The sequence below is a fragment of the Diadema setosum genome, chromosome 9, assembly GCF_964275005.1.
Source record: "Diadema setosum chromosome 9, eeDiaSeto1, whole genome shotgun sequence".
Lineage (NCBI taxonomy): Eukaryota > Metazoa > Echinodermata > Echinoidea > Diadematoida > Diadematidae > Diadema > Diadema setosum.
The window spans coordinates 16,297,652-16,321,365 of NC_092693.1; the positions used below are offsets into that span (position 1 = coordinate 16,297,652).

At 38.4% G+C, this 23,714-nt stretch overlaps 1 protein-coding gene across 1 annotated transcript in view; it reads left to right on the top strand.

Moving 5' to 3' along the window:
- Positions 1-5,348: 5,348 nt before the first annotated feature.
- The window catches only part of LOC140233506 (1-phosphatidylinositol 4,5-bisphosphate phosphodiesterase gamma-1-like), a 97,929-nt gene continuing 79,563 nt past the window's right edge, over positions 5,349-23,714 (top strand). The window contains exons 1-2 of the mRNA XM_072313625.1: positions 5,349-5,451; positions 9,412-9,697. Coding sequence (XP_072169726.1) covers positions 9,499-9,697 — 199 coding nt within the window. The 5' untranslated portion in view covers positions 5,349-5,451; positions 9,412-9,498. The remainder of the gene's footprint in view (positions 5,452-9,411; positions 9,698-23,714) is intronic.

The following is a 23,714-nucleotide window of genomic DNA, read 5'->3' on the forward strand; positions in this document are numbered from 1 at the left end:
AAAGCCATGGCTTGCAAAAGGGGAGCTTTGCATTCTCTCTTGGGTAGTTTATTGCTTAGTTTCAAGACCCGATGTAATTTATGATAGAATATGAATGGTCTAGGGTACTTGCACTTTCATTTTGTCCATGTACTGCACTGTCTGATTGTAGTGTTGATGTATTGATGGTTATGGTGCCTGAAGAAAACTTGCGAGAAGAAGATACAGTTGATGTAACAAGAGTAAGTGCGAGTGGTGGTGATGATTGTGGTAGTGATTGTCGCAGTGCTGGTGGTGGTATTTGCATTGGTGGTAGTACTGTATTATGTATTAGGAATGATACTAGTGGAAGTTATGATATAATGAAAGATTGGTTGTCAGACTTCTGGGGGGCATTTCATAAAACTTGTTATCAGTGACAACTGCCACATTTCTATGACAAATTTGCTCTCAGCCAATCAGATGCAAGGATTTCAGTAGCTTGTCACATCTATGACAACTTGTCAGTGATGACAAGTTTTATGAAACGGGCCCCAGGTTTGATGTACATGTGACATTTGTGTGCTCGTGATTATGTCTGTGGGTGTTAACTGATTACTTTTGTGAAAGAAGTGCAGAGAAAGTGCAACACTTGAGTGTATAAATACATGTAGGTGAGTTATGTTTCAGTAGAACTGTGGGATGTAGTTGTAAGTGCTGGTCATGCAAATAACAGAGTAAACAAGATTCATATGCCAAGTTTCCTATAATGTGGAACTGGTTAAAAAAAAAGAAAAAAAGACCCACATGGAAAAGGTCCTGAAATCAAGTCACCAATAGAGGGCAGTTGTCAGATTCGCTGCGTAGAATGATGTGTGGCAACCATAGAGCTGTATTTACATAGCTATGGTGGCAACTCTCAATAACGCATGGGCCCAATGAATGGGGAGGCTGTAGCTCATTCTCACCCTCCTCCTCCCTCCCTCCACACGGGCATGTGCGCGCGCCCAATTTTTGCTGAAGGCAATCTAAGATAAACTTCTTAACAAACCACTGTCACTCCGCGTTTTTGCGGGGGTCCGCCCAAAGAATGAGAGGGGAAGGATTCCCATTGATCCTCATCACACATTAAAACAAACAAACAAACAAACAAACAAAAAACGTGTGTTCTGATGTAAGGCCTACCCGTGTTGTACTACATGTACTTGACATTACTCGAAAATGACGAGATCAACGCGGCGACATTCTTTCTACGCTCGAGTCCCTGAGATACTAGTACAAACGTGACGTGACGGTTGTAATCTGCAATGATGATATACGAGGGGGAATCCTTAAATACCAGCTATAGATAGAGGGCCATTATATCCTAAGTGTGAATAGGTGAAAGTTACGGACACACCTAGAAACAGAAATACTTTCATTTTCACTGCTGAATTTATTAAAACTGTATCATGTATAGGGAGTGAGAGCTGTTGGCACATTTTGTCTTCTCGAAATCAATGCCATACATCGGGAATGAATACACTGCGTGGCAGATATTGGGGAAGCTTCAAGTGAGCTGCAGTTATCGACAATATCGTTCTTACTAACTTTATACTCTATATACACCAAACAACAGAAAACTCCTGAAGTCCATCGAGATAATCAGTTTCTTGACTGTAGGCTTCACACATGCATGGCTATTATGTTTCAGCACATAAATCACGGTAAAAAAAAAAAAAAAAAAAAAAAAAAAAAAAAAAAAAAAAAACATAATTGCATGCAGCAGCTTTTTTCTCTTGGTTTTACTTACTTCAAATAAAAGAATGAAATAAATCGGACGAGCGGAACGACAGAAGTCATTAGTCGCAACCGCGCATGTAAATTATTTCGAAGTCGCATTATAATGTAATCCCCACACAAAAGTCTCCTATTAGTTTGTATACAAAAATAGCGAAGGTATCATGTTTCTCGTCGATAATTTGGCGACAAAAATATCGAAAGTGTCCCATTTCTGATCAATAAAATTGGCAGCTATAATACAGTCCCTTCACCTGAGAATCATTGTAACTATAGGGAATTACAAAACCGCAATGGTAATTTGACTCCCGAGTTTGACGCTTAGGAATTAACTGACCGAGATGTGTGTTCTTTTTTATTTTGTCTTTCATTTCATGTTAAAAACAGAGAGAGTGAGAGAGGAAAATGTAATGAAGATTTACATACAGACAAATGCGAGGCATGTGGATGTATAGATATCAGTATATACCTCCTCGACTTCACAGAGTGGGGTTTCTATACTATAGTGATACCAATATTTCGCAATTAGTGTAAAAAAAAAACAACAACAACACATTGCTAAAAATGAATACATTTCCTTCATGTCCGAGTTTTATGAAACTTATAACAATGTTTGCTTGACTGTATATGTACATAATATATATATATATATATATATATATATATATATATATATATATGATAAAAACCTAAAATGGCATTAGACTAAAAACGCTTGAGGTTTTTATCACATATGTATATATTATGTATATATGTGTGTGTGTGTGTGTGTGTGTGTGTGTATGTATAAACTTTATTTCATTAAAGCCAACTTGAACATCACGTAGAATTCTACTTTGACGACGCGAGACAATGTCAAATGATTTTGGATCTGCAGTGCGGTCCCCCACTCTAGCTCGGGAAAGCAGTCGGGTATCTACATTAAAGGGATGGTATAGTTTTGGCTGGAGAGTGGGCTTCAGGTTTCTAACACGTTTGTGAGATAATGAGAAACCTCTAATGTAGCATCATGAAAGAGCATACATTTCTCAGAGGAATTCAAGGTTTATTTGATGAAAATTTGTTTTGAAATGGATGAAATATAGACCTATCAAGAAACAAAAGAAGCCTCAATGAAAGATGGAACCCACATCTTGTTATGTAGGACCCGTTGTTTTACTTATCTCCTTGATATGATTATCTCAGTCATTTCAAAATCCATTTCATCAAATAAACTCTGAATACCTCTTAGAACTGTATGCTCGTTCATATTTCATGAGTGGTTTCTGATTATCTTGGAAAAAACCATAATGACAAATCTGTGTACCCCGTTTCAACCAAAACTATACCGTCCCTTTAATGTGATCCTTACCCATAGTGACATTTGTATTCTTAGAACCTCTCACTGGATGGGCAACAAAAGAGCTCAAGAGATGAAAAGAATATACATGCATATTATACAACAGAATAGTCGGAACAAGTATAGAAACACATTAAAAAATATACACCGTTAAATCCTGAAATCTGCAAATATGAATGTGGAGATATCTAAAAATTAATGTTATGGTGTTCCTTTGTCGATCACCATAAAATAATACAATTTACAAGTTAATAAATCGCGCTTGGTACAAGAAAGTAATATAGGCCCTACAAATAATGAAATACGACTTTTAGTTCTTAATTGTATTCTATATACTCCTATAGGCCCTAGGCCTTGCATGGAAGGTAAAATGGACGGCGCGGTAATGAGTTAAAGAATATTATTGTAAGTACACCCCTCCTCCCGGCAGTATGTTTAGAAAATATAGATTCTTACCTTTGTCACATAATTACAATGTCGATAGGGGCAAAGAGTAAATGTATATAAAAGAAAAAAAAATCCAGCTTATTTTGGGTGGTTGCTGAACACTACCTATATACCTTGAGATGGAAGTGTGATTTTAAAAAGAATCTACAAAAAGGCTGAACTTTTCAGCCAGTATACTCTCTGAGTAAAGAATCGTATAAAATGAGCTGGTTACAATGACATTAATACAACTTGCATCCCTCTATAAATCTTCAATGAATCATAGATTTAAGGTCACAATATGGAATCATTCTCTATTAACTTAATAAGATTATAATACGTATCACAGGAACAGCTATTTAAGCAAGCAACAGGGTTATTGAATGTTTTCGGGTGTGTGTGTGTGTGTTGGGGGGGGGGGGGATGCTGGGTCGTTCTAGGGTCGATGGTTTAGGACCCCGGACCCCCGCTCTACTTTGACGGGAAAAATCTCCGGGCGGAACTTTTGGAGAGTCATTAATGTTGTTGAAATTGTGGGTTTTTTTTTTTTTTTTTTGGTGTTTTTTTACAGGTTTTTTTTTTCAAGTTTTTTTTTTTCTTCTAAAGAACCAAAAGTTCTTTAGGAACACCCCCCCCCCCCCGTTCTGCGGCCCCTGTATGACAGCCTCATCATAATTCTACCCAACGTGCCGGGTCTCGCACCTGTAGGCCTAAATAGCTCCGCTTACATGACAGTGATGAAAAAGCCCGTGTAGAGCTTACTAAAATTAAAAAAAAAAAGTGTCATGGTTTGTTCAAACTTTACTTCAATTCTGAAATTTCAAAAGGAAATGATGTCTGCTTGATCAATTTCTGTTCGGAGACAGTGAGAGAGCGATGTGAGCCGCTGTACATATTGTATCACCAATGTTGCAGTAGTGTCTAATGCAAGTGCTTCTTGAATCCATACGAAAATCCAGCTGCCATTATGAAAGAAATTTGTGTCGGCTTATTGAAAGAATCCCTTATAAAAGCTCACTAGTATACTTGATTTTTTTTTTTTTAATGTATAGGGCCTATCTATGCTCTATGGGATCATTAATTTTACATTCATAACGCATTTAAACATACAAACAATTTTAGAAGAATGATTACAGTATAGAATAGGCCTTACCCTAACTGACGAAAATTATTAAAATGTTCTTGTCAAAAGGACATTCCTACTAATATGTAAATGAATTTTCCCGATTACTAATACGGAGTAGGCGTACATGTATTGTTAAATACATAATTAATAGTACACTACATTGTACAATGTACCAAAAGATTTATGCATGTTATGTATCCCCCTTGTATCGCAAAGTTGTGACTCGGAATAGAATGGTCCAGTAATAGTTTCAGTTGTTGCGCCTTTGGAGTCGTTGAGCGAGCAGTAACATTACTCAACCCTATGATAAAAATGGACGCACCCGTGAAAGACGGAAGTGTGGAAATTTCTTCGCGAGGGTCGAGTTAACGAGGCTGTGCGAATAACACTACATGAGATGTCGCATATTGGACTATGACTATGATGAAGTGGAAGTGTCTCAGATAAATCGCCTTGTGAATTTAGACCCTATGTCCTGATCCTGTGTGACCAGGTACAGATCAAACCTGTTCTGGTGTATTTCAAGCAAGCTATTGACATTCACACCAAAATTATGACCGCTTGTACTCCGATCAAAAGAACTGACTGGATCTAAACCCGGAATCTCCGTTTTAGTGGTCTATATGCAGCGATTTGTAAATTCTGTCGGTCAGAAGGTCGGAGTCGGAGAGAGGTTGGTCGTCGACGACGAGCACCACTGCACTCTTGTTCGCGCAGAAGTAGCAATCATCGGGGAGCCGACGAGTCAAAGGCCCACCTTTTGCTTTCTTTGCTTTGCAGGCAGGATCAGGAGCAGCAGGAAGAGGTGTAACGATTGGAACAGGTACAAGAATGAAAATGATTAGCAGAGTGATGAGCAGAGGTGTTCCTGTGAGGTTTAGCAGATAGGCCTATAGAATTTCTTTGTGAACAGTTTGCGATCGCTATCAAGACTTCGCCACTTCGGATTTACTTGTAATCATGTGTAACGGTTATCACACCATAGATCATGCCATCTGCATTATAATTTAGATGAAAAGCGAAACAGGAAAAATGCACAGTGATGCCTGATGGTGTGGAGCATGATTCCTGATCACTGTCATTTAGGCCTACTACAGTACTAGATCTGTAGTTTTACTTGATGTAGGCCCTACTGCTACGGATTCTCAGCTGCTACATCATGATGAAAGAACCTGAGTAACTGACTGAAGCGTTGGTGTTATAACACTAACAGTTAGATCTTTGCACTGGTTTGGTGGCTACTCGGACTAGAACGTATCTACTCCACAGTTCTAATCTTTATCATGTCTGAATGGAGGAATAGCTTTACCTTGATTTTTATGTAGGCCCCTAAAGTTAAATTTACAAAGAATTTCTAAAATGTGTGTGTGTGTGTTTGCTGTAATCCTGAAGTTCCGTACTGTACTGTCTGGAGACTAGTCTAACTCGTGTGGAATAAAAACAGAACTGTGGAGAAATAGACACTGCACTGTTGATCTAGACAAGAAGAGAGTTGGATATGATTGCAATAGCTAAAAATGTTACTTGATAGGGAGACATTTCCCAGAGTCTTTCAAGAGACATTTTTCATGACCAATCACAGTAAATGTACACAGCTACACCTCTGTACGCTACGTCTAGGTTTTAAACTTTTCTCTGTGTGACATGGTCACAGCTTTTGGATCCGTACACAAGTTATACATCATCATTGATGTGTGATGGATTACGAAGTTACAAGTAGTGGAGTATAATGAATATGGATTTTTTTTTTTCCACAGTATTAAAATTTCATGGCAGCAGTGAAGTGATCAGATGGCTCTTTGACAGAAATAACCATGGAAGTAATGTCAGTATCATTTACTTCAGGGACTGTGCTCATCCTAATCACTTTTAATACATTTATTATTGTTTCCAGTTTGTCAACATGAAGTATGTGCAGTACATCACACTAACAGTAGTAATGTTTATACTCATTGTCAACAGTTGGTGTCAAATGGTATTATGCCATCTATTTTTTTCTATAAAATTTGACAAAAAGCAAAACAAAACAAGGGATTGGTGAAGTACAAAGTTGGTTTCCAGAGTTTACATTGTTTTGAGGTAGGCTTGGACAGATGCGGGGGAAAAAAAGAGCTCAATACCCAACAACAAGACGCGACTGAGCCATTTTGGAGGGGAAACAAATCTGGAATTGAGTTCATACAAATGCAATTTCCTGCATTCAGTAGTTACCAAAGGTGTCCATCACATACAGTGTAGGTATTGTGACACATGCAATAATGTCAATTGAGGTGAGGTTGTATTTCAGTGATGATATCTTGATAAAAGTACAGGTATATGCACCAAATCACAGCATTGTGGTTTTGGTACTTGATGGGTTAAATGTACTTCTGAATGACAATAGTTCAGACCTGTAGTGTGAAAATATTACACTTTGAAATGAAGATTCACTGTAAAAAGGGCTACTGTATGTCCCATGGGAGTTCTGAATGACTTTTGACAAAACATGGTAATGGTGAGTACTGTAAGTTCAAAGTGAATCACTTCCCTGTGGAGATGTCCCTGTAAATAGTAGCTTATGGAATGCCTAAAATTGCCAGCGGGGAGAATACAAAATGGTATAATATATGTTGACATACAGAATTGTATGAAGTGGAAGCAGACAGGATGTCAATATTAACAATGTTTCCTCTATGTACAGTATACCTATCTTCACAAGTGCAGTGATTACAGGCAATGCCATTCTTATTCTGAGTTCTGGAAAAGTTGACGTCATTCTACATATTTTCGTGAATTGCTACTTGGAGGACATTTTTGCGTGTTGTTAATTTCGCGGTTGCGAGGGTCTAACTGAACTTAGTTATTTGCGCGTTGTTATTTTTGCGGTTCAAAGGCGATTCGCAAAATTCGCGAAAATAATACCACCGCGAAAATAAAACCACAGCGAAAATTTCAGCTCGTACAGTATATCATCAGAAAAATTAAAACAGACATCAATGCTGCACACTGGCACTGATCCAACAGTCTAGGACCCGTAAAAATCACTGTCAGACCTGTAGCTTTTTCAGGAATGGACCAGTAAAAAAATGGAAAAACTGGGTACCTACTGGTTTGACGGACAGGTTGGACCAGAAGAAATAACATGGGTTAGTGTGCAGCCCTGGGGATATGAATGATTCCTTACAATGATTAATGGTAATTCTTACACCTCTCAAATGCTATGAACATCTAAAACCAGAACAGTTTTAAATTTGTGGCAGCCTGGAAGTATTTAAACCCATCTGCTGCTGCTGACACAGATCAATAAAATGCGACATTGCTACAGTATGTCCACCCCCCCCAAAAAAAAAAAAAAGGATTTCCGCATTAACAACTTTCAAAATGATTAAACAGTCAGAATGCTATTTCAGAAATGAAACTATTACTTATTACATGTACCTACATTTTGCAGAAAACCCCATTCAGTTTGGTTAAGTGGTCACAGAGAAATGTAGATCATTGTAAAGCATGTCATGGGTCTGCACGATGCTCTTTGAACGCTGGACACACAATGGACAAAACTTGGAGGGAAGGGATTCCTTTGCATGCTCTACAAAGATCCTCATTTCTCTTTGACCACTGAAGCAAATTGTATGGGGTTTTCTGTAAGATGTTGGTAATAAGTTATAGCTTCATTCGTACGAATTGCATTTGGATTGATTCGCTATTTTTAAAGTTATCGTTGTGGAAAGTCTGATTGTAATTTTTGTTTAGGACATACAGTATTGTCCAATTGCTTCATTCTGGTATGATAGCTTTGTGTATCCAACAGTTTGTCATCTCTGTGGCAGTCATTTTATGTTTGGCATATCTTGAATGATTCAAATGGAGTTTGGTCATTCAATGCAGGTTTGCAAGCAGATGAACCCTTTTCTTGCAAGCTTATGAGATTTGAGTCAAAACCTACAGGATACTATAAGTATGGTTCAGTGCAGTGCATTCATCCACGGAAGGTATGCTGCTCCACAATGTTTATGAGAGTTTTTGTCGAGCCCACCGGAGGTGCGGGGAGACTAAGGGATCGCCTGCGGCGTCTGTCCGTCCGTCCAATCCGTCAACCGTCCATCCGTCGTCCGTCCGTCGTCTGTCCGTAATGCTACAAAAACTTCAATAACTCTTTGCTCTGGGCTTCAATTGCAATCAAACTTCGAGGGAAGAGGGGTCATACAAAGCTTCACATTTTACCATGTATGAAGGTCACCTCAAGGTCAAAGCTCACAGGCAGGGGTCAATGAACTTTAGGGCCCAATGTTAAGTTTTTATGGCGCGTTTCTATTATGGGTCACAACTTTTGAGCCATAACTCCATTTGTGACGAAACTTGGATGGTAGATGTCCCTAGGGGAGTGGATGGTCACCACAAGGTCAAAGGTCACAAGCATGGGTCAACAAACTTTTAGAGCCCAATGTTAAGTTTTTATGGCGCGTTTCTAGTATGGGTCATAACTTTTGATCCATAGGTCCGTTTGTGACCAAACTTGGATGGTAGATGTCCCTTGGGGAGTGGATGGTCACCACAAGGTCAAAGGTCACAGGCAAGGGTCAACAAACTTTAAGGGCCCAATGTTAAGTTTTTATGGCACGTTTCTTTTTTGCCATAAATTTTTACCCTTTTAAATCTCTTTATCTGTTATACATATGTATTTTTTTTTTAATCTGTTATATCCCATTTGCGTACAATTTCTTGTACGCGAATGGGCGAGACACATTATGGCACTTGCCTTGTTAATTCAAGAAATGTTTTTGTTTGATTGTGTGTCCATCAGGTCTGGCGACGGCAGGTGTCCAGGAATCTGAGCGAGTGTAGCGGAGGAAGCGTGTTCCTCCGTGGCGGCTGAGAGGGCAAGTGCAGGATGGCGGCAGTAAACCAAAATGGCGCCCCCTTTGAGTTGACGGAGCAAGAGATCCACAGGATCCACCATGACCTGTCCCTGGGCACTGTCCTAACCCGCTTCTACAGCCGCAAGAGGCCGGAGCGCAAGTCCTTCGAGGTCAACATGGATACCAGGCAGATCGTGTGGCGACGGCAGGCGGGGCGCACTGAAGGAGCAAGTAAGTGTGGAAAGAACGGTTACAGGAATTCCCACAGTTGGCAGTCCAACAGACAGGCTTTAGAGTGTCTCATTTTCTATTAAAGTGGGAAGTTTTTGTGAAGTAATTTTTCGTGCTCTGCCTTATAAGATGAATTGTGTATGTTTTTAATTCTGCGGGATCAAAGTATGATGTAGTATCACACAGTGTACACAAGCAACATTTTCGCATGCTTGTAATTTCACGTTAGATTTATATTGCGCAAAATGTCCACACCACAAAAATGTGTATACAGTATATGAAACCATCTGATACCAAACGTACATGTTTGCATGATAGCGACCAGGCCATGATTCAGTGGTGGCCGTAAAGTTCTTTAGTCTTTGTTTTAGTTATTTCTTCTTCTTTTTTGTTTGGACATGTCAAAGTAGCTGCAAAGACTTACAGGATATCAGAGCGTGTTCGAAGAACAGTGTCATTTGTCAGTGCCAACCTAAGAGGTAGTTTGATTTCAAGTCCATCACTTGCCTCCCTGGAGCCACCAGGGTGCAGGATAATGTGTAGAGTATTACACTGTTTTTGCGATGTGGCATCTCGTAAATTTTCTTCTCTTTAGATGAAGCTAGAAGCATGTCCTCTACCAGAAGAGTTTTTTTTTTTTTTTTTTTTGGGGGGGGGGGGACTTTGAAGTGAGAACATTTAAAAAAGAATGTTTATCATACTTATTTACCTGATTTTTTTTTTTGTTTTTTTTTTTTGTTTCCCCCACTTTGGTTATATATTGCACAGGATTAGCACTACGTATATCATGTGAAAAAGACAAATACACAAGATTCAATGAAACCAAAAAAAAAAAAAAAAACAGTAGATCATTGAACTAATTTTACCTGCATCGTATCTTCCACCGATCCTCGTATTTGAATTCTTACAGAGTGTGTGGGTGAGGAGTTTTCTGCAGCTAGGAGTGTCATTCTCGAAATGATTGATTGTGGCTATCTTTAAACACCATAGCAGGTGACTCCTGAGATAAGCTCGCTGGCAACCTGTTCAGCACTTTGTGCATTTGGAGCGCAGCTTTCTGCAGCTGCGAACAAACCCTCAAGTCTTCAGAGACTTGTACATTGTGGAAAACTCTTTGCAAATTCAGTGTGGCTGCAATCAGGAAGCTGTGAGATTTATCAAAAGCTAAGAAGGGAACAAAAAACACAAACAAACAAAATATAGCACTTTTAGTTACAAAGACAAAGCCATGCAGAAGTAGACAGCTTCTTGTGATTCATCATAGATTATACAAAATCTGAGATGATTTTGAGTGCTGCGAGTTACACTATTCAACACAATTGCACATTTGTTCTGATTCTATTTCTTTATCTCTTTTAGTAGAAATATCCCAAATTTATAAGGAATATTGATGAGTGGTTTAAACTTTTCAGTTAGTTCTAAACATCTTTCTTGACGTACTCCTATCCCAACTTTCAATTTACCTGAAACTATGTAGCATGACACTATAGGTTTAGTTACACACATGATCTTTATAACTAGAATATAAGTTTCGTACTGTCAAGAGTTTGAATTATATGACTATTCGCAGCTACTCGGTTTTGGAGCTTGTACACTGTAGACAAAGAAAAGTCCCGAATACATCGTCGTGTACCTTGAAAGCCATTTATCTCAATTGGACACCGTAGTTTGCCTTTAATGTGATAAAAACTCTTGATATGAGCTCAGTGATTAAAATAGCACAAAGGAATTGTCAATATGTTTAGCATAATGCCCTTCATATTGATAATGAGAATGGAGCAAAATGCTAAAACACTGCATTGATGTAGATCTACTATTACAACTGTCCCGACTGTAGTTTGCCCATGATACTTATATGTACCGGTATGTGCTCCACCAGTTCTGCATTGCCAATATAAGGATTGTTCTTGTTCGTTTTCAAAGTAGTCATATAACATTCCGGGAGTTGCATGTATGATTTTAATAATGTTCTGTCACTGGAAGGCTTTCCGGTAAATAGTGTAGAACTTGGAAGTATGAATGTCCTAATAAATTGTGACATATGTGCCCTGAATAGAGTGCAATGAAATCACCTTCCCCATCACTAGAATGATACAGTGCACTCTTGTTGTGATAAACATGATTTTAATGAAATTCAGGTCCTAAAATTATCATCTATTCATCTCTATATTGTACTTTCTGTTTGGTGTAACGTAATCTCGATATAACGAAAGAAAACCGCTGAGAAGTGCACTGTTGAAAGTCAGAGCAGAATAGAGAAGAGTGGCCCCGGTCATTAGGGTATAGACTGCTGTAGGCCAAAATTTTGCAAATGATTATGACTGTGCTCGTTGTCTGAATGAACTAAGAAAAGACAGCAGGAAAAACAAAAAGAAACACAACTAACCAACAAACAAACTATAAATTCACCAACAACTTCTTCAGTTTTTGTGGAAAGGGAAGTTTTTAGGAGTATTCTAGCTCATCCAAGATATATCTTTTTACTGTAAGAGCAGAACTTTTCAAGCTACAAGATAGATATTTCACGTGCCGCAGGGTAAGATGAAGTATGTGTTTTTCTAAATTTTACGGACAGTAATGATAGTCGAGTGAGCAGTTCAAACAGCCTACCACCAGTTGTCACAGCGGTTAAGAGCATTTGCGGCATGTATTGCAGCAGTAGGTAACTGGTCCACATTACGACAGCAAATTCACTCACGCTACGGGACTAACGAACGTTCAGAGAACCGCAAATAATATAATCAGTTATATTTCTTTAATTAGCCTACCTTGAGATGAAAGATATCAAATGATATTACAATGTACTTGAAACATTTTGTATGAAGCTATTAATTTCATTGAGCCTTGAAAAGAACACGTATCACTGGCACTGCCAAGTGTACTGCTCATGTTTCAGGTAGCAGTGTTTTGTTTACAATACAGTCTGTCATGCACACATGCATACTAGGCTGCATTTATCATCTTTCTCATGTTTGAAACATGTTTCAATACCCATTATCACGTTTCAATACCCTCTATCCAAAAAGCATTGGCAAACACCTCTCAGATCGCGTTTCTTGAGTTGTTGCGTCTAAATATCATCTCTATCATGAGTCAAGCAGGAGGCCTTGTCAATGTGCAGCTCCATTACGCAATTTGACCTGAGGAGTGGAGGTGTGTAGTTGGCAGTGGTTGGCATGGGCAGGTCCAAGCTATAAACGTGTTTCAAAATTACTTCGCATTTGAACCATCTCCACAGAAACGTGTTCCTGGCTCATACGCGTTTGCAATCTCACTTTTTTCTGTGTTTCAGAAAGGCGTTTCTGACCCCAAAATCAAAACAGCCTTGCATTTATTAACTTCCCAAAGCTCCCCAAAAGTTGTTTAGAAACCTTAATGCTATGCCAGAAGTGAGTTGCTAAAGGCGCCCAGTGACACATGGACCCTCTCACGATCAATTTCTGCTCCCACGAGACACACTCTTAATTCAGAAAACCCAGTTTCATTTCTCTCATACCCTTCTCTTGTCTGCCTGTCCAATACTGTGCGCTTGCTCGCTTACTACTTCCCCGTATGTTACTTTTTAACAACCAAAAACATAGCACGCTAACTACTTTCACGCCATTGTCGTGTTGCGTGACATGCACGAACATTTTCAAATGCGAAAGTGAGAAAGTGATCTTGCCACAAATTTGCAAGTCTTTCAAGGAGATAGTCTGAAGAAGGATGTAATGGTGTAGCGACAAATGAGAATGTGTGAAGAAACAATAATAATGATAGCACACCACAGCAGCCCAGTTTGATGTCTGTACAGATGAATACATAAACCAGAAAAGCCACATTACCTAGTACAGGAACAAGAACAATATATCAATTCTGTGGTATCCTGAGGCATACATCTTTTAAAACACACACATTTAGTAATGCTGGCACAATTCTGTGAACGTACGACTTTGTACAAGAAAACAGTGTGGGCATGTACAAAAATCTGAATAGTTCCAGGATAGCAGTTTTGAACAAGATATTTAAACTATTGCTGTTAATTAAGAGGAAAGGATAATGAATAAATATGGATAATAAAACTGGATGTTGAGAGGAAATGATATGAACAGTTTAAAGTACACTGTATATTTCCGTACTTACTCATCAATCTCAAAATTGATTTAAGGCCAAAGATACTGTAGAATTCAAACATGAAAGCCCTTCGCCTGGCATTTCTCTCTGGATATTTCACACCTGAATGTAAAAAAAAAAAAAAAAAATGAAAATGAGAAAATAAAAAAATAAAAAATGAATGCCTTCAGTTCATTTTGTGTGTATAAAATGTGTGTTCATAAGCATAGAGAAATAGAGGTATCTTCATAATTATCACCCTTAAGTATCATGATCTTTAGGGTTCCTTGAGAGACATTTAGGATACCATAAAGTCACCAGAATATGTAAAATTTATAAAATACATAGATGTATATCATTCAAGCTCTTCTCTTGCTTCAGTAATTGCAAGTGCAACTTCACACAACTTGCCATGGGTGATTCACATTCCCATGATCGTCAGATGATGTAACTGGTTAAAAGAGAACTCAGACTAGCATACCTTCATCAAATATTGACAACGTCATTTAGATGGCTAAACAGTGCCGAATGTGTGTTATCAGCCACAATACATGTAGATGTACATGTAAGCCAGTGTATTCCAGTTGTAGAGTTCCTTGGCACAAAATGTGAAGGCTCGTAGTATGCTTACCCAAATTGTTCCAATTTCTGTGGTATCTTGAGTGAATAATTATATGAAACCTTTTTTTTCTTTTTTTTTAGGGGGGTTGTGTTTAATATTATTCAAGAAAAAAAAAAGGATCTAAAAGACTGGATGTATTAACATAGGGTGGGAGCATATTTTCAACCAATTTGCATAAAATCCAATGCAATAAATCAGAAATCAGTAGTTTTGCGATTATAGGAAAGCAAAAGTAAAAACGCAATAGAATGTCTCAACTTAACCCATTGAGGATGAGTCCCAAGTATACTCGGGCAGGTGTCTATGAGAAATGTGTGTCGTAGCAAAATCAATCCACCCTCAACAGGTTAATATCACAAATATTTTGCTTCGATGCTCTAAAAGCGTTTTACTCACAACAGACAATATTAGTGCTTGGTAGCAGTTGTCACACCATCGTGTATTTTAGTGAACACAGGTCTCAAACACAAGCCCACATTGCATTTTTCCCCCTCCAAATGTGTCATAGAAATATATTACCAGCTTGAAGAACTGAAGTCTCTAAAAGTTTCCAATTTTGGAGGAAAAAACATGATTCACCTGAGGCACTTTGTTGCAGTGGGGATGGGAGAGTTTTATCGAATATTAGTATCCCTTCTGTGATCAATGTGTAATGCAAACTTACTGTCAACATCCACAAATGTACATTCTTTGTTGTTAATACCACACATGCAACGGATAATCTAGAGACTAGTTTTTGAAATAAGATCTTTGTGAATTGTATGAACTGGCATTCAGTCCGTATATTATAGTGTAGACAAGAATTTTTGAGAGCATTTAAATTTTGCAAATCTTGGGTCTTGCGAAATTTAAATGCTTGAGAACATTTGCGGTTTTACAGTATAATTATATGTAGTCTTTGCAGGTTGCCATGTTGTTTTAGAATCAAACAACAATGTGATTATGTCAAATAAGAAAGTAGTCTAGTAGAAGTACTCAAATTAACAAAATGTCCAGTCATTTCTTCAAAGAATGTCTAGAAACACCTTATTATCATTTATGTGTTATAGATATGGTGACATGAGCAGCCATTACTATTTCATTTGACTCTAATGTGAGAATGATATCATATGACAGGGCTCGACACTAACGGTGGCCCGGTGGCCCGGGGCCACCAAAAATGAAAGTCGGGCCACCAAATTTTTAAAAAAGGGTAAATTTGGTGGCCCGCCTTGGGCCACCAATTTTTTTTGAAAAGTGTCATTCATTTATGTTAAGATGTTGCAACCCGTGTGCCTGTCAATGAATATTCATACTTAGTCTTACCATTCAGCAGTCAAATTTGTTTAAAGGATGGATGAAAAGGACTGAATGAGTGCCTGAGAGTGAGTGTTGCGAGTTTGTTGAGGTTTATTTATGAGTAGACATGTCCAGCTTCCAATTCTTACTATGATAAAACGTAAATATTTGACTTATTAAAAAAAAAAAACCAGGAATTTTAATGATTTTTATTGTTTTTGGGGGGCCACCAAATTTTTCTCTCGGGCCACTAAAAATTTAAAATTGATGATTTTGGTGGCCCCATCGGGCCACCAAATAAAAAAGTTAGTGTGGAGCCCTGCATATGATCATAAATTACGGGAGAGAAGAACAAAAATGTTCTTTATGGAGTACCTGTTGATCTTCGTTTGTTTGCTCAGTGATCAGCTGAATTGAACCATGCATTTTACATCATACACGCTGTAGTATTTCCTTGAATTCAATACAAATGTAATTTGTGTGTTTGCGGAGCTAATTTGTATGTGAAGGGACTGTAAAATGCCCATGTTTTTCCCTGAATTCAGTTCCTGATTCAGAATGTCAGCTTGCATGCAAAATCTCTGATAGGCCATCTGTTACAATTTCTCAATTAATTTTATTTGAAGTCCTAATACCTCCTTGGCAGATGTTTGATTTTCAGTCTTTTAAATGAAAGGTTCCCTTCATATATGGATAGTGATTCACATCTTTCATGCCATCACTTTGTCTAAAAAATGATTTATCACCAATAAGAATGACCATTTGGATGTGTAATTTATGCACTTTTCGATACAAAGTGTATATGGATTATAAAAAAAAAAACACATGCAGCCAAACTAGCTATATGGGGCTGACTATTATTGCATCACTATGAGAAAAAATGTACGCAGGTCTAGACATTCAACAACTTGTGGGAGTTTCTATGGCTGACAAAATTGCTGGCCTCACTATTGATTGAAACAAAGCATCCTGCCGCGGTTTCCTATTTCTACAGTTGTGAGTCGCTAGTTTCGAGATCACCTTATATTTGTGTTGCAGAGTTAGATACTCGAGATATCAGCAAATGTACACTGTACACTGTGTATAAAATCCTGTGATAATGTACAGTGTACACATATTCATTCCAGTCTCAGAGCTTGTAAACATTTTGCAGTACAGAAGGGATATTCTGAAAGGGGGAAATGAGGAACTCTTCAACAGAATAAAGTTTGTCAGACCCATCTCACGATACTTATACAGTTGTACCTGATTGTCAGGGGTGAGATGGTTTTGATGCAGCTGTTGAGTTCTCTATCTACAGTGAACTTTGTAACACACAGTACATCTTATAGGCATTATAATCCTGTATCCGCAAAGTTCCACCTAGTGGTTAAATAAAAAAAGGGAACTGGTTGGTAGATTTTATGGTCCTTCATTTGAATCAAGCTTCATTCACTGCCTACTGAAGTATACATACCAATTAAAAATCACGATTAGCATAGGCCTGTTCAAAAAAGAAAGAATTGCCTTTCATCAGCTTATAATATATGCACAGAAGCAAATCATGGTATCAAATCCTGCATGTAGACTGGGAGGGTGGCCAAAAGAAGTCCGTAACCACTCGATACTCTTCTTTGGAATGGACTGCTTGAGCATTTTCTGAAGTGTTTGGGGGATTCCCGAATATGCTTCGTGTTGGACCAACCTTTATGCTATCTAGTCTGTTAGTTGTACTCTCTACATGATGCAGTCCCTTTAAAGGTAGGGGATACCTTTTACAGACCTCCCAAAATGCAGCAAAACATTAAATATGAACCTCGGGGGACTTGCTTAGGCCACTGCTTAGAAATTTGGAAGTCAACAGTTATCTACAATTTGAATAATGCACAAAACTCAACTACTCAGTAGTTCTGTGTGTCAGCCACACTTAAGCCTTTTTGATGCATTCTTCTGTATTTGTGATCTATAAACACAAATCTAAAACAACAAGAGCTGATGTAATAACATATAGAGTGTGTGGCAAGAATGTTTATAGAAATGTTTGTAAGTGTTGATGAACTTTCTTCACAAAATATACATGATGGACACACATGCAGTACATGGGTCTGCAAAGGTAGCCTAGTAATGTACTGGAATTTACGGTGAGCCCCGAAAACAATTCAATTCAAAATCTAACGGTCAAAAAAATGTACTAAATGTTACCTTCCACTTTCAATACTTTATGGGAGTTTCTAAAATGATACTCTCTTCAACATACCACTGTATTTATACAACTCTTCATTTAAGGCGTGCAAATGGGATTCCCTACCTTTAAATGTGATACAAGTGTGTACAAGCCTCAAGGTGGGTTGTGTGCAAATTTGTCAGTTTCCCAAGCAGACTGTGCACTATTGTCATGAATGCACTTCCCCTCGTGGGCTTCCCTGGGTGCTGAACCTACAAGACTGATGCCCCTGTCATGCTTACAAACTTCACTAGAGATATTCCTGTAACTCAAGGGTGAGGCTGTAGCATGAAAGCTATCACGGGGTAAAAAAATCTTAACCTTGTCCTCTGTCCACATTAGGCGTGTCTTCATCAGCCCGAAGTTTCAAAAAAGCGCGCTATCTTGCGGTTACCAAACTAGTCCGATGTCCAGATAGCGAGCTATCTGTGTAGTGAAGACGCAAATAGCGCACTATTTGATCGGGAAAATTTCCCCCGAAATCTTGGTCTAGTTCGTGAACTAGAGCGCTAATTTGTAAGATAGCGCACTATTTCGGGTGCGTCTCCATCAGCCCGAAATTTTCTTGATCCCTCCACGCTTCTGGTTAGCCAGCTGGCTATTGAAAGCGCATGTACAAGCTAGTGATTGTTGATAGTGCATACACTCACGGCATATTCAAGGATCACGTGTGTGTACTAGGCCTAGACTGTTGTTGACATCTTTAAAACCAGGGAGGTGATTCCCTGCATGCTACATATGTAGCTGTTTTTTGTAAACTTCTTCTTCTGGTCCACTCTACTTTAGCTAAAGATTCTTGCAGATTGTGTGTATTTTGAATTCAGATTGCAATTCGTTCATTTCATATAAGATGTGTCACTGGACAGAAGAGTAGCGTTATTAATACCTTTGGAGAGAATTTGCTGTACTGCTCACCTCCCTGGTTGTAGTATCGTACATACGGTGTTGTAGGAGATTTTGAGCGGGAAATCCACTTTCGAACAGCGAGCTAGGCAGAGTAATGATGCAAAGTGGGCATGCGTCAATTTTCGGACTAATTTCCCGAAGTAGGCTGTTCGAGCTGATGAAGACGCACATTCGCTCTATCGAGCTATTTTCTAAGACCACAAAATGTCCCGCTAGTTTGAACTTTCGGCTGATAAAGACACGCCTAATGCTGCTCTCTACCCAGGAGTATAAATAGTACCATCTAGACCTATTGGGAAGATGATGCATTATGGCGGAGGCATACCAGTCACCATAGCAACTTTTCTAGTTTATTTTGTGAGTGTCTTGTCTTTGGTGATGTTGTCAGGGGCAACAAAGATGTAGTGTTTTCCATCTATCTCTTTCATGTCTGAAAATGATAATCCTTTGCCAGAGAGAGAGAGAGAGAGAGCGGGAGGGGGGGGGGGGGGGTGGGGGAATGATCAGCAGACTGTTATTTGTCTTCTTCTTCATATAATTATGGTGCTCAGTCTCAGTGACATACAGTATATAACATTCAGTCTCTTGTTTTGTTCTGTTTCATTTTTTTTTTTTAATGGCTGTTAAATTGCACAGAATTTTGGCATGTGAAAGTGTTTTGCTTCAGCATGAGTCTTGATTGCCCGTACTTTTGTAGTGTTGGTGAATGAACGTTTGGCAAACATGTAGTCCTGAAATATCATTTTCTTGAACGAAAGTCATCAAAATGCCCTGACAACATTTTGTAGGTCTTTTTTGGAGATCTGTGTGACAGGAAGAGAAAGCCTTTGAAGTTTTGAACAATTCTTGAAACAAACATGGATTTCATTTCACATGCATAGAAATCTCATTGTTGTTTTTTTTTAATCATAAGTTGTGTTCTCTTTTTTTTTATGTTGGATTTTAGTCATAATTTATGTACTGATATTCTTTCTAGGTATTTTCCTTTTGCTTCATGTCATGGCATTCTGTGATAAGATCTGTCATATTGCTGTAATGATTGTTACACAAGGCCTTGGGGGTGGACTCCAAACTGAGAGTTGCAATATCTCCGGGATTTAAATTTTGATGTTTCACTTTTTCATTATTTTTTTTTTTTAAGTATACTACAGCTGCATATATTATGATACAATGGAAGTATCACTTTTAGTTTATTTATATAAATTTCTAAGATTTCTGCAGTATAAGTCATGTAAATAACAGGTAAAGGTCATCTTTATGTGGGCAATGCATACCAGTTTTGCCTCAGATATCGTAGAATGCTTTGCAGAAAAGCTGCCTGCATAAAGTCCTTTGCCCATCCAGATATGGAAAAAAAATCCCTCAATTAGCCAGAATACACCAATTTAATTAGTTGACAAAATAATATGCCTAACATAATTTAATAATTTAATATCTCTGGTTGTGAGTCCCTTTGCTGGTCGTAAAGCGGTAGTTATCCTATTCAGGTATAATAGCCTGGCTTTGGTTTATTAATGTACATGACAACTTGTGGGATCCCTCCAGCACTCGCACATTATAAATGTCATAGGAACAAGATATCATGCATTTTTAAATTCATAATTGAAATCCATTTTGCAGGCAGTATCAGTTGTGGCTACAACGTCAAGCATGCAACACCACTGGCAAGCTTTATGGTGGTGAGGAAAATTTGTGATTAGGGCATGCATAAAGTTTGCATGAATTATTAAATCAGCTTATTGCGATCTGTCATATGTGAGCTACAATTATGCCATCAATTATAACACCTGTCAGCAGTACTGTACCGTCTTGCTTTATCATAAATTAGAAACATAGATTTGCATTATAAACTAAAGAGGCAAATTAATTGCATGATCCTTTCACCCTCCCTGTGACAAGAAATCAGACTCATTGAGATTGGAAAAACAACAACAAACAAACAAACAACAGCAAATAAAACAAAACAGAAAATATTTAAGTCCAAAAACAAAACAACAACATAAACATGGAAATACAAACACCAAAGTATGATGTTCAAATGTCCTGTTTACACCTACATTGTAGGTTGTAGGCTAAAAACTTGGGCTGCAATTTATAAAGGACCTCCAAGTTTGCCCAGATACTGTCCGAACTTCTTGATTATTTTATGAACATTTTATTTGCGCAGCTCGACACTGCTCCTTTTCATCCTGCGCTGAATGTCAAAACCAGTGCATTTTCTGAAACGGAGGTTTTGTTTAGTTCCACATTGTCATATTTGTGTACGGTACTGCATTGATATTAGCAAGTGCTCTTTGTTCGAATCTGTATGCACAGTGAGCTTGTGCATTTCCCGCAGACATGCCCTCCTTCTGTGCATCTGAAGTTAATACACATGGTAGTTGATTGGTTTCTGGGTAGTGTATGCTGGCTGCATGTGCATATCATTGGGTCTGATATACACATTTCCCTTGAGCCAAATTTATATTCATTAAAGATTGCGACCAAGGATGAGTGATCAATACATACAAAATGTGACCCGTCACGTCTAAAGCAGCCGTAAGTCGCTGGCACCACAACCAAGAAAAATCAAATTTTAGTTGAGGTACCGATAAAAAAATCAGAATTTAGATTTTTGGCTGATTGGAAGTTATTGGGTTTTATCTACCACTTGCTCAAATTTCAAGGTGTTAATACCAGAAAAAGTGTAAAATATTCAGTTATTTGTAGGCATTTTTTTTCAGCATGTCAATTTTTGTTGCACAGCTTGAGCAAGGGCCTCAATTTCACAAGCTTCGCCCCCTAGCACCTGCTCGAGGCTGATTGGCTGGTTTTACTGAAGTTGTTCACTGCCCAAGCGCAAGTTACAAAGCACGATCGATCGTAAACTTGGAGCGTTATTGTTTCTATTGAAAAGAGGACTTCAGCGTAGTTGAATTGAACAGTAGCGCGCGCCCTGTCGGCTGACGTAATCCTGTGATCAGTTGTGGTCCTTATACCGTTGATTGGCAAGTCCGCCCACCTTGCTTGGCCAGTAGGTCTGAATGGCGCGGCTTTTGTGCTTTTTCGACGAATGCAGCCTCTGTTGTACCCCACCCAATACCAGTGCACTGGAGACCGAGTCATTTTCTCACAAGCAAACTGACATGTGCTGTAAGCCGCTTGAGAAACCCCTTTTTTCTAATGTTAATTAAGACAGAAATCCTTCTTTCAATCCTTCTGAAATTTTTTGAGTATGAAGTCATATATATTATGATGCACTGTGTGAATTTTCATAAGTAGTGGTTCAACAAAATTTGTTGTTGCTAAGGAGATTATGTATGCGATATTTTCCATCCCGTATGGCAGACACTCTTGGAATGAAAAAGATACCGAGAGTGAACTTTGATAGCGATTTTCTCCGTATTTTGTTGTCACAAAATTCCCATGTTTGTCACATTCAATTTGAAATATCTCTGGATGCAAAGCACATCTTGTAATGGATTATACATCCAATTAAAGCATAGAGACTGGACTAACAAAATGTATTGTTCACAGAAAATTTGAAGAATCTGACTTGTGGCTGCTTTTGACGTGATGGGTTACATCAGAAGGGCAATGAAGTTGTTTGTTTTATAGCAAATAATGAATTCATGTGGAGAAGCAAGTGTCACACTGCATGTCTCCCATACTCTCATTCATCAGTAGAGAAGACAAAATGGCCCGAATTCACGAAGGTGGTACAAACAAAACCATGGTTTAAACCATGGACAAAAACCATGGAGCGCCAAGTGTCGCACGGAATATTTCGTTACGAAATTGGTCATTTCGTCGATAAAATGACAGGTTTCGTTAACGAAATTATCATTCCGTGGACGAAATGTTCATTTAGTTACAAAATGTTGTCATTTTGTTACAAAATAATAATTTCATCGACAAAATGACTGATTTCGTAACGAAATATTCCATGTGACACTTGGCGCTCCATGGTTTTTGTCCATGGTTTAAACCATGGTTTCATTTGTACCACCTTCGTGAATTCGGGCCCATGTGTACCATTCTTACAATACACTGTATTCTTCTGTACCATAAAAAAGTATGGAGCACTGTCATACAAGAAGGATCACGTTTTCACTGATCAGCAGAGAGTGAACATCTACAATACTGGCAAACAAAATCCCTGAAATGCCATTGGAATAAAAAAGAATAAAGAGCCTGTATTATTAGAGATGGGTTTCAAAAGTACATTTCTTGTGGAGTGTCCAGGCAGTTGCCTAGCAACTTCCAGTAAAAGTCTGGAAGGTGAGAAAACCCCAGACAGTTACATGATGTATCTGTACATACTATAATGTAAACTACCCAGTTAGCACAGCTGATGACCACAGCAGGCTGTGTACGGTCTTTTATCCTGTATTTAGGACACACAGGAAGGACATTCCCATATTATCCTGTGCAACAGTAGCGTTGTTCTCATTGCAACAATTTCAAAATTTAGGTCGCAATCAGGGTCGTGTCTCTTTTGATTTGGTGTTCTCACTGTGACAAATGTTGAAACTTTTTGGGTCACAATTATTTGCGAAGTAGAGCTGACTTGCACATGTTACGAACATGTTATGGATGGTATGTTTACTAGTCTACGTCACAGGGCCAATTCAAACTGCTGTGGCGCGCCACAGCTGGTAATAATGACAAAAGTAAAGTTGGGCTTGAGAAAAATAGATTCTAAGTGAGAGGAAATACATCTTTGAAAAGCAGGAGATGCACAGCTTGGAGCAGAAAAATTGAAACTACATGGGGAGAATGGGAGATTTTGAGAAAAGTAGCCTCAAAGTTGAAGATCTCCTACCAGAACGAGAGTTGGAGCAACAGTTTTCTAAAGAGCTGATACAGGGTTATAATATATTTATCCCACCGTATCCCACTTCTGTCAAGAATAACGAACTAAACTTTTAGAGAGG